The 11,574-nt window shown below is 36.6% G+C and overlaps 1 protein-coding gene across 2 annotated transcripts in view; it reads left to right on the top strand.

Annotated features, from left to right (window-relative positions):
• Nucleotides 1-84: 84 nt before the first annotated feature.
• The window catches only part of F5 (coagulation factor V), a 40,384-nt gene continuing 28,894 nt past the window's right edge, over nucleotides 85-11,574 (top strand). For both annotated transcript variants that reach the window (XR_014952863.1, XM_021549100.4), the window contains exons 1-3: nucleotides 85-6,859; nucleotides 9,944-10,035; nucleotides 10,988-11,110. Coding sequence is in view for 1 of the 2 variants with exons in the window: in XM_021549100.4 (XP_021404775.2) it covers nucleotides 6,699-6,859; nucleotides 9,944-10,035; nucleotides 10,988-11,110 (376 nt within the window). In the remaining variant the exon portion in view is untranslated. The remainder of the gene's footprint in view (nucleotides 6,860-9,943; nucleotides 10,036-10,987; nucleotides 11,111-11,574) is intronic.

Genomic DNA, 11,574 nt, shown 5'->3' with positions numbered 1-11,574 from the left:
TTATTTTCTTGTATGTTAGAAACTAAAATCTACTTTTGTAGTAGAAGCCTAATTGTTTTGGCTTTGTTGCTGATTTCTAAAAATATGCATTTTTTATTTTTCTCTTCCTATTTAAATTCACTTGAGAGCTTTGTGGAGGGTTTTTTCACCCCTATGAATGGTTATATTTCCTCTAGCTAGAGTAATATTTTAAAAGATTAAAAAAATTAATTATTGTCTTGTTAAGGAAGTCTGACTACAGCTTAAAAAAGTAACTGTAACTAACAAGTCTTTGAAAGGTGATTTACACTTGAGCAAGACTAGAGCTGGAAAATTTGAGGAGACAGGAGGAATATTGGTTATGTAGTCTGTTTCTCTTGTAATTAAAGAACAGTCTTACTGACAAAAATACAGCTTGAGGGTAAGGGGAAAAGATTGCTATGACAGAGCAAGGTTGAATCTTGATTATTTATCTGCCTCAGCTACTCTAATTGCCAGTCTAATAGTAATGTTTCCTCCTTGGGATGAACATACATGGAGTTGTTTGTGGATTCAGATATTGCAGAGGCATCTAGGCTTTAGCAGCCACTTCTGCCCTGTAAAATGTAAGGTTTATACTAATGAAAATTGGAGGAAAGGACCATCATGTCTCTATATATGTCTTTGTGTATATATTTATAGTCACTAGATTCAATTAAACTGCCTTTCAGGAAAGCACTTTTGTCTCCCAGGCATCCATCTTGCATTCTGCAAGGTAATCAGAAGTTGGCTGTCTGCAGTGGACTGAGTTTACTGTTGGGTAGGAAGATTGGTCCCAGTCCTGGCACAGCTGGTCCCTGTTTTGGTTGTCCTGTATACAATGCTCTTACTTACACGGGAGCACATAATCAGGTTGTGTGTTCTATGCTAAAATTGACTTTCCTCTTGATATGTCTTCACTTCCTCTTTTTTGGACATATCTTAAGCAATGTCTATGTAAGAGTAATGCTGGCTGAAACCTGTTGAAAACTAACCACACCCACTGTGTCATGCCATAAGAATTTGCCTAGGAGACTAATCTCAAGAGATGTTTTGGGCTTTCTGGTAAAAAAAAGGAAGCCGCTGTTCTCCACCCAAGAAATAGGGGAGCAAAGAGAAGGGAGTATAAAAATAACTAGTAGTGATGTATATGTTCTTCCTTTGATGCATCAGAATCTTTTGATACATCTTTTTCCCTGAAAGGTATCTCTTCTTCTCCTATAAGAAGGTGAATTAGTTTCATAAGTCTCCAGTAAGTTAAGTTATAAACTACCACATCCTTCCTTGTCAGGCTTTTGATGAAAGCAAGTGGCATGGGTTTTTTTTATTTTTAATGTATAAGCCAAAGAAAGCCTTTTTCTCAGACCCTAACAGAAAAAGAGGCACAGCAGAACTGAAGAGAACTTGCCAATGGCTTCCATCATCACCATGATATTAAATGCCTTATGGCATTTTTAGCCCAGCACTGTGTGATGTTGCAAAAGCCAATCCTTCGTGACTAAGACATGGTATTCTGCTTGGCTGCTTATCAAAGTGGTTGTACCTACAAGCAAATTTGATCTGGGTGTACTTGCAGCAGTTGTACTGTACCTTAATCCTCCTCTTCCTTTGTGATTAATGTTAAAAACTCCTGATGGAACCAAAGATTGCTGCTTTAGGAACTACTATAAACATGCAAACATAGTAATTTCATTTAAAGCTTCTGTCAAATTCTGTATGATTATTAATTATCTGAATTTTGTGTCGACATCAGAAGAGCTTCTGAGAAGTTCTGCTCTGCTCACATTCCTACTACACACAGTTCTTATGGTTCTTTGCTTGCCTTTTGTTTCTTGATCTTGGAGTTTGGGTATGTTCTTGTTTACAGGTACTGCATGCAGTGAAGGTGTGGGTGAAATTTTGATTCTACTGATAATGCAGTGAATGAGTTATGATGCAAAGAGAATAACCTCACAGAGATGTAAAATAATGTCCATCACAGCCTATTGTCAAACTTCAGATATCTAGTCTTCAATATACATGAAATGTAAAAATAGTATAATAGTAAATAATTTTAAAATGCCAATAAATACTTCCAATAAAAAATATATGTGGAAGATAAAAATCAAAGCAGTAACTATGGGAAGTGCAGTTCTGTATTTAGTGTTTTAAGAGTCTAGTCAAAGCCTAAGCTACAAGTAATGAAGGATGGAAATAGTGTTAAACAAACAGGCCAATTTCAACTTTGTCCTTCTGCAGCAGGATTTTCAGGCATGGGAAAGTAGAGTTTGTTTAACCAGCTTGCTAACAAACAGCCTGAGCCATTGCTAGAGAACTAGAATGCTTTGAGTTTGCCTATGTTGTGACATCTATAGGGATACTTATAATTTAGGGTCTTATGCTAAAAGCTTACTGATTTCATGTTTCTTTCTGAAATGTGCTTATCTGCTTTTCTAGTGAAAAATAGCCTTCTATGCCAGAAACTTGTAAGATCTATTTTAAGTCTATTATTTGGAAAAAAAAAGAAAAATATATCTGGATGTAGAAAATTAAACTGTATAAAAAATTAAAAATTTAATTCATTCAGAGTATCATCCTTATTGTTGGAAGTAGGTGTGTACAACTTGATAAGAGGCTCTCTCTTTTTTGATAGTTCAGCTTCAGTTGCAGTAAGGATTTATGATGAAAAAAATACTGATCTTCCTAGTTGCAAACTCTTGCACTGGCACCCTTACTGTTCTCTACAGAAAGAAATTCAAGATGAATATGCTGCTAGACTGACTTAGCATGAGACCAGCTGTTCCCATGGTGCTTATCAGTTGTAAGCTTGGGCAAATACAGAAATCTCTTAGTAAAGAAGACAAACTGGAACACAGAGAACACAAACAATAAGTAGGAGCAATATTCTCTGTTGAGTCAAACTGAAATTTTGCTGTCAAAAATGAAACACACAGGAAGAAAAATATTGGCTTCTCTTGAGTCAGTCCAAAACTTTAAATGAGATATCATTAACACAGTTTTTGAAGAGAGAAAGCTTGTATATCCTTGCTTGTTCCTTAAAATTATTTTTTTTAAGACCACAAGCCAGTGGTTTTGACAAATTCTTTAAAGCACTGAAATTAGGTTTTACAGCATTTAGAAAATAAACATGTTTATTTTTTTTTCCTGTAACTTTACTGATTTCAGCATCTCTGTACAAATAGTTTTTGGTCCTGCTAAATGATTGGTTTTGGCAAACATCAACTGGAGAACACCCATTTCTAACAGGGGACACTTGCTTTTCTGCTAAGGAGAAATATAAATTTAAAACATGAATGTATTTAGGTTTAAATCAACATGGTTATTTGTCTTCTGAAGCACTTCTGAAGTGCCAGGGCAAACTGAAATGCCCTTCTACATTCTTACTGCCTTTTAGTTTGTTTATGACCACAGAAGTCACACAGCCTGCCTTCTCTTAACAGTGCACACAGTGTGTTCTTGTGTGGGCTGTCATCAAATCACATACATCTTGTTTTGTTTTTCTTGTTCTCTGAAATAAAGCTTTTGTTTCTTTTCCATCTTTTCTTTTTGCTTGCTTATATGTTTCTTTGGCATAGCATATCTACTTTCAGCTTCTAAACTGAGCTGTTTCACAGGTTAACCTTTCTTGGCTTTAGCACCCACTTGCAGAAGTGAAGATATTGGGCTGTTCCCTTTAGTGCCTGGTGGATTTGGTAAGTGCCCCCTCTGTCTTCAGAACCACGTGTTCACTGCCGATTCAATAATTAACTCCTTGTTTGCCCATGAAACCTGTTCACCCTGCACTAAACAAGGTACACTGCTGGGCCATTGTGCATTGATTAGTGTGTTTGAATGAGAGGGAGATCTCTCTAAGGGCATTATTAGCAACCAAGTCCACAATTGTGCAACTTTTTTTTCTCTACTAGTTCCCTCTCTGTCACCAGTTGTGAAAGCTGATGGCAGGTATAAGGATATGACTGCCTGCTGCCACTTGGGGTATTTTTTCGATAAAGTAGAACCAAGTTTGTTGCGGATCCTAACTTATTCGTAGCAAGTTGCATATCACCACTTTACATCTCTTTTTAAAAAAAGATCTGTTTGTGATCGTTCAGAATCAGCTTAGGCTATTTCACCCAGTCTAGGTGGAAAACTGGCACTGCCAGTTAATTTTGCAGGTCAGCTTTTAGAGCAGGACTGCAAGTATACCCTTAGTATGTTTTCACATGTAGCATAAGAAGAAATCAGGACCATAATTACTGGGTGTCAGAATAGACAATAATCTTGCACAGTTGGAAGATGCAGACCTGCTGTTAGTGTTAAAAGATATTTCTTAGGCTTCTCTTTCCATGGTTGATTTTCATTTGGCATTTCAGTATCAGTACATCCCAAAAGTACTTTATTTTTGGAATAGCCTTGTTTATTGTGCTGCAGAGATTCTCTTGCCAGTCTGCATTGGACCCACATTCCTGCATGCATGGCTTTTGATCACATGATTTTTTGATGATGTTGACTTGTAATTTGCACTTGAACATGTCAGTAAGCAGTGAGGATAAAATATGAAGTTTGCAGCATGTGTAGTGTTGTGAAGTAGAAAAAAAGATCACAGCTAAATATATTACTAGCCAGTAAAGTTGCATTTTCTTGGAAGATTCCATCCTGAAAGAATATATTCTGTAGTCACTTATCATGGACTAATAGTAATAGTAGCTTGCAGGCAACCAATGCTAACTAAAAATTATATGTATGTATTAGACTTTCACAACATCAGCTAGGATATAATTGCAGATATTAGCAATTAATTATCAGGTGGAAGGGAACAGCATCTTTGGATTATTAATAATGATTTTCAGAACACTGAAACTTCATAAAACCTGGAGGATACAATGTGATGGAATAGCTTCAATAAAATAAAAAAATTTTTAAAAGTATGGCTGATGCAGATGATTTCAGGAGGTCGATTTTACGTTGATACTTAAAATGTGAGAAGAGGAGAAAATAAGCAAGCAGCTAGTATTGGATTTCTTTTTCTTAAAGTATTAAAGAATGGTAACAAATGGTAATCAATGTAGCTTAATGGAAAGTATATGTAGTTCAATTTGATACTGATCTTTAAAACTATCAATATGATCAGCCATACTTATGAAAGAAATACTTGCCTTTAGAGTGATGCTGCATAATTTGTTGACTAAGAAATTTCAAAAATACAGCTCCCAAATTCCTCAAAATGGATAAAAGGTAAGTAACCAATTGATGTCAGCTTTGATGATTCCCAGCTCAAGGACACAAAGCAGGGGGTTAATCATGTAATCTGTGCATTAATTTTTAGCCTGCAATATTTTAGCTTTTTATTAAAAGGAAAAATTCTTAGAAGCCTACTTAAAATGTAAATTTCTAATGCAAACACTTAGTTCATTAAACAGAATCACAGGAAGATTTGTTTAAATAAACATACCATGAAGTTGGCAGTCATGTGCTGTCTAAGTGAGCACGATTGTTCTCAGGTTTATGTGCCAAATGATCCTGATATTTGGTAGTGAGCATTTAGCTGCTGGTCTTCATCTTTTCTTCTTTTTTTGAGCCATCTTCCCTATTTCTTTCAAGTCCTTATGGTACCATATAGTTTGGATAGAATTAACCAAGCTGCTAGTTAGGCCATTCTACTGTTAAAAAAATATAGCAAACCTAGAATTGATCAGGGCTTCTTTTGAAGTAGTCCAAAATGAAATGTTGTCCTTTTTGTCTAGTTCTGGAGTGGAGTTATTTTGATTTGGGGTACAGGTAATTCTTTTCATTAAAATATTAGGAAAACATTATTGAAAAGGTTCTTTTCATTTTCTGGCCACAAAAAAAATAGATAGGATTTTTTTTTTTTTTTTCTAGTAATTGAGTGTGTGGGAATCATGATCAACAATTTACTTCTTGTTTTGACCAACCTCTTAGTACTGGCAAAAGCAGGGAAACATATTTTTTAATACAGTTGGCATTGGTAATTATCTGATCAAAAGCTATTTTCCTAATTTATTGTTAGATAAATGTCAACAGACTGTAGTCAAGACTAGATTAAAAGTCGCCAGTCTGATTTGGTAGCTGTCACTGAGAAGCCCATTGGTTACCTATTACCTGAGGTATTTGGGAATGTAATGGGAGTCAAGTTCTGAGCATGCAGTGTATGGTGATCTGAACTAGATTTTAGCTCTGCACCCAATTCTAGTCCCTGTACCTAATCCTTCAGTATTTTGCATTCTGGGAATGATTTCTTAGGAGGTGTAGCATCTACCTGGGAAATTTCCATCAGTGCCAGCCATGTGCTGGGTTTCTGTTTTCTAGGAAGATAGAAAATATGTCCCCCTTCTTCCTAACCACATAAGTCAAACATCCTGTAATTGAAGTAATCTAAATAATCTTCTGCCTATGATATCCTGCTGCTTCAATACACAATGATCCAACCACCTAGTGGGGCTGAAGCTGCTTCTCCTTGGTACTTGTCTCTTGCTGGAGGTGTGTGGAGGAGGGGAAGGAGGTAGTTTAAATAGTTTTTTATCTCTATTGGATCCCTGTCAGTAAGGGAGGCGGAGGTGAAGAGCAGTGACCTGAGCACAGCAAATGTTACGCTGTTGCATCATAATTATTGCATTTCTGAGGGGAAGTTAGAAGCAACAACAGCAATAAAAGCAGTGGTTTCTGCCTTGTCTTCCAGAGCAGCTTTAACAGGCATCTCTACCATGACACTGCACTGCTTACAGCTTTTTCTCTTGCTTCTGCTTGGTTCTTGGTGGCCAGACTCAGAGCAGCATGTGGTGGGAGCTGTGAAGATCAGGGAGCACTATATAGCTGCACAGTTCACCAGCTGGACCTACAAACCAGAACCTGAGGAAAAGTCCAGGTAACAAAGTACAGGATGGGAGGGATAAAAGTAGTCCTCCCTTGGGACTGAAAAGTGGTTTTTGTCTCTCATCTCTTGTGGAATTGCACAGCCCAGGAGGACTTTGGAGCCCAGTCTGTTGATTTCAGAGGAACTTGGTTGACCTTAAACAGCATAATCTGAGCTAGAGCCTGTGACATATTAAAAGCTCCTTTTTATTTGCTGCATTAGTGAATAGAATTATTTTTATGTTTTCAGAGCACTTCTGTTAAATAAGCTCCAGGACTTGCTTTTGTCATTTTTGCATAGCTTAATGTTGGTTGCTTGGGTTTTTTCTTAATGTATTTATTTTAGGTACATGGATGCTGAGCAATGTTAAGTTGAGACATGGTTTGGTAAGATTTCAAAAACTTTAAGACTTTAGAATTTGCTGAAGGAATAATTATGTTCCAGTTTTGATGCTATCACTTTCACTTAAATCAGAGCCAAATGAACTTTGGAACTAGCTGCACCATTTCTGAGTTGTTCAGGACTTCTGTGAAATGTACATTCTAAGTCCTGATGAGTAAAGGTTGTAAGATCAAGCATTACTCTGCTTCATTAAGTGAAAATGCTGATTTTATTTTTTCATATGGTATTGCACAGTGGCCAGCCTACCTGAATCCACCAATCAAGAATATAAAATAAATTATTTTTGTTACTACTACTGTCCTTAGGATTATAAACGCTGCAGGTGCACTGCTGCAGATTTCAGGACTTGGATGTATTTTCAAGTTCTGTTTAAATTAAGGGGGAAAATTAGTAAAAATTAAACCTTTAAATTAATTAAAAATTACTTTTCCTCCTACATTAAAAGTTTTTTTTCTAGTGATGCTTTTTTACATATATATAGGTGGATGACTTGCTTTTCTTTTTTGTTGTGATTTTTTTTTCTAAACACGTATTGTGTTTCAGGATAACATGGAAAAGATACTTCCAGTTCAGATTATGACTTTCTAACTTTTTTCTTTTTCCAAGATCTAATAACAAAATTTCTGTGATTTCTAAAACCCCCTCAAATGTTTAATAGAACTGGTATAAGCAAAATGTCAAACTGCCAAGACAGAAGAAAATAGGATTTAAAGGTAGGAACATGAAGCCAGATGCCATTTAAGTATTGACCTGAACATGTGAATCTACTAGTTAAAACTTCATTCTCTTCTACACTGGGTGCATCAGTGTAAGCATCAACTGCTGTTTGGTTAAATTCACATTGTGGAGGGAGTCTTTTCATGCAGTAGAGAGTCACAAAACTGTCTAAAACCTCTACTGAAGTTCTCTGAGATAACCCAGTAGTATTTTATGTGCAATGTCTATTGAGTTACCTTGCCTAAGTATTTAGAGCAAGTCACGTCCCAGATGGGTCTAATGAGTTTTATAAAGCTTATAGAAATTTAACTAAAACCCAAAACAAACAAGCAGACAAAACCCAACAAAACAACCAACTAAAAAAGACATCCAAAATAGAAAAACAAACCTCACAACACAAATATACTCACTGAGGAAGAGTTAATGACTTTGATCCCAAAGGTATTGGAGTATGTAACTTGTGCTGATTTCAGTAGAAGCTGAATGCCTATATGCAGTGTAAGAATCTGATACTTTGGTGCTTCTATTTCTAAATAATTTAAGAGAGGCTGAAAGGAAAATGGGCTCTTCCTGAACTATTTCCTTAATTTTGGGTAGAAAAGGATGCCTTATTTCCCTGAGTGTCCGTTTTTATCTTTGCAGAGATTTGTTACTATGTACAAGTGCTATTTATTTATAAGGCACTTTAGCACAAACTCAAAATGTATTTTATGTGCATCTTGCAGTGTTGCTGCTGCAATTCCTAAAAGTTCGGTAACTAGACTTGCTTGTGTAGTGTGATATTTCTGAAGTGTTAGTGCACTAGGTATTTAATTCCTCCTCACTATTTAATTGGCACTGATAAATTTCCTCTTCTAACCCTGCAGTCTCATGTGCCTATTCTCTTGAACATTGCCAGATTAGGGCAGCTCTTGTCAATGAAGGTTATGGATCCTATACTTCTCCTTAAGGAATTAAACAAAATTTTATCAATGACTTTAAGGAGGGGGGAATTAATTGAAACAGCAATTGCTTCTGCCTGACTACTGTGGTGAGAGAGGGTTGTGGAGGAATTTACAAGAGGTCTCTTGCAAAAGAGATCTCCCCCTTATGGACTATGGATGTCACTGAAGTGGGTTCTCTCTGCTCAACCTCCCCATGCTTGAGCAGCCCATCAGCTCCTCACTGTCCTCAATGTGCCTGAAAGGGCATTACAAAGAGAACAAGTGGAATTACTGTTGGATTCAATCATCATACATACTAGAGTAAATCAACCAGTAAATGTGAAGGGCAGTTATACTTTCATCCCTCTTCTCGTCATTATTTCCATTGCAGAAGTGTCATTTGTTGGTTTCCTTCTGCTTGTTTTCTAAGAAAACATGTGGTCACCTGGGTGTGCCAAGTTGTTTATGTAAAAAGACTAAGGGCAGTTTGCAGTATTTCTCATTTTCTAACTTGCTGTGACTTCCTTAGCTGTTGTCAGAGAACAGCTTTGTACTTGACTTCAGAGTCATTCCTGTGACAGGAGCTTGCTGTTAATGCTGTTGTAAAATCATTCTGGTGAGTCTTAAAGTTCAAACATAGGGCTGAGCAAACAGAAATACAGGTTTCTTTCACTCTGTCTTGTCAGATGCTTTCTAGGTTAAATATGGTTGAAACATCTTCCTGGGTCTTGGACAAAACAAAGGCATTTTTATGCCTAAGTAGAATCAAAAGGACCCATAAAAACCACCAGTGAAATCAGTGGTGAACTGTTCTAGGTATGGATATTGGATGCCCTATATGGCATTATCTGGTTCGGGAACATCATGAGTTCAATAGAGCAAGAGGGAGAAGAGAAGACACTACAAAGAGTTGGACTGTGTGCTTTGCCTTCAGCAAAATGTGCAAGTGATTAAATATATTTCCAAGATTCATTTTTTGAGATTTCCATCAAACAGCAATGGCATCTCTGAGAATCTTTGTCCTTTCAATATTTTTTGTAACTCTTGGTTTCAGATTGGAACATTCAGATCCTGTATTTAAGAAAATTTCTTACAGAGAATATGAAGTGGATTTTAAAAAAGAAAAACCAGTGAATACATTTGCAGGTAAACAGGAATGAAATGTTACGGGTATTTTCATTTATTTCTTATTTTAAAGCCAGTGACAACTTAAGCAAGGTTGTATTTTTCCATTCATTTTTGCACATGAACCAAATAGGCACAAGGCATGAGGTCTCTACAGTGCAGGAATGAGGCTTCCAAAGGCCATTGGGCTTTCAGAGGATGTGGCTGTCTGCAAATCAGTTAGACCATACAAAGTTGTTCCCTTTGTTTTCAGCATCTGATGAGATTTACCACACAGCCACAGCGATGACACTATGAATTCCTTGTGAAGGAGCCTAAGGCCTGAAACTAAATATATACAAAATAGTTTACAAAAAAAGAGACTAACAAGCCAAAAGTTGTCTTAGCAGCTTTTTCAATTGCTTACTTTTGCAACATGGGGAGTAGGGATACAAGCTCTTTAAATCTTTTGCAGGAAATGCCTCAAGAAATTTGCAGTGTGGAAACCATTATTTACTTGGATAACATTTGGGAATGGAAAGATCTCTTTGTTTTGTGACTCCTGGCATTCAGAGTGCTCCTTAAAGTAATGTGTTTGGATGCCTTTCTCTAAACTCTTAAACTACAAAATGTTTGTCTTCTAAAACTATTTAATTAAATTGTATGTGAAAGATGTATAGAAATTTTCAGTGAACCTCAGGATGAATCTTTTGATAGAGTTTCTGTATCTGTAAATAACTTTTTTCCCTTTATTTTCACATGATTTTTAAGTACTAGTTGTTAGATGCAAAATTTATAACATTTTGGAATATACATTATAGGCTTTAAGTTCCCATATGCCTTATTCTGGGTAAATCTTCATTGCAGTGTTATTAACATTCTCTGCATTAATTTTGGGACTTGTACTTTGAGAGCTAATATTTTCTAAAGGGGGAGAAAATTATTTCTTTCACTGAAAATAATTTTCCTCTTTCTTTATCTTGACTAACTACAGGACTTCTGGGACCAACCCTGCGTGCTGAAGTGGGAGATACTTTAGTGGTTCACCTTAAAAATATGGCTGACAAGCCAGTCAGTATTCATCCCCAAGGTCTAGTGTACAGCAAAAATGAAGAAGGTAAATACTGTAGAAATTCCACGTTTTGCTCATTTGCTTGTAGACTACTGCATGAAATGTTGACAGGGCTCCAAATCAATGTGTGAAGCTGTGTGTAACAAATATCTGTTGATTCTGGATTGCACCTTCACCTCCATTGTTAGCTCCTTTCTTGTTCATCAATTTAACACTAGGAATATGAGTGTTATGAGCACAGTTTCCTAACAGTGCTGATCATGCTGTTCTGATACTCAGAATGTAATGCTCAGCTTTGTGGTGCTTTGCTCCACACCCTCATGAGACCAGCAAAAAGAGATGATAAGCTATGACCAAATGGACAATAAAATATTTCTACCAGCATGAAGTGAGTTTGGTTGTTCATGCTTCTTGGATTGCCCTGCCCTGGGTGCTGAGTCAGAGCTCTGACCCACAGTTTACAAATTCATGCAAGGCTTTGGTTGTTGTCCAGGTGCAAAATGAGTTTT

The sequence above is a fragment of the Lonchura striata genome, chromosome 1 (genome assembly GCF_050655825.1).
Source record: "Lonchura striata isolate lonStrDom1 chromosome 1, ASM5065582v1, whole genome shotgun sequence".
Taxonomy (NCBI): domain Eukaryota; kingdom Metazoa; phylum Chordata; class Aves; order Passeriformes; family Estrildidae; genus Lonchura; species Lonchura striata.
Note: the sequence above shows the minus strand (reverse complement) of the source record. Positions and strands in the feature narration are given on the sequence as shown.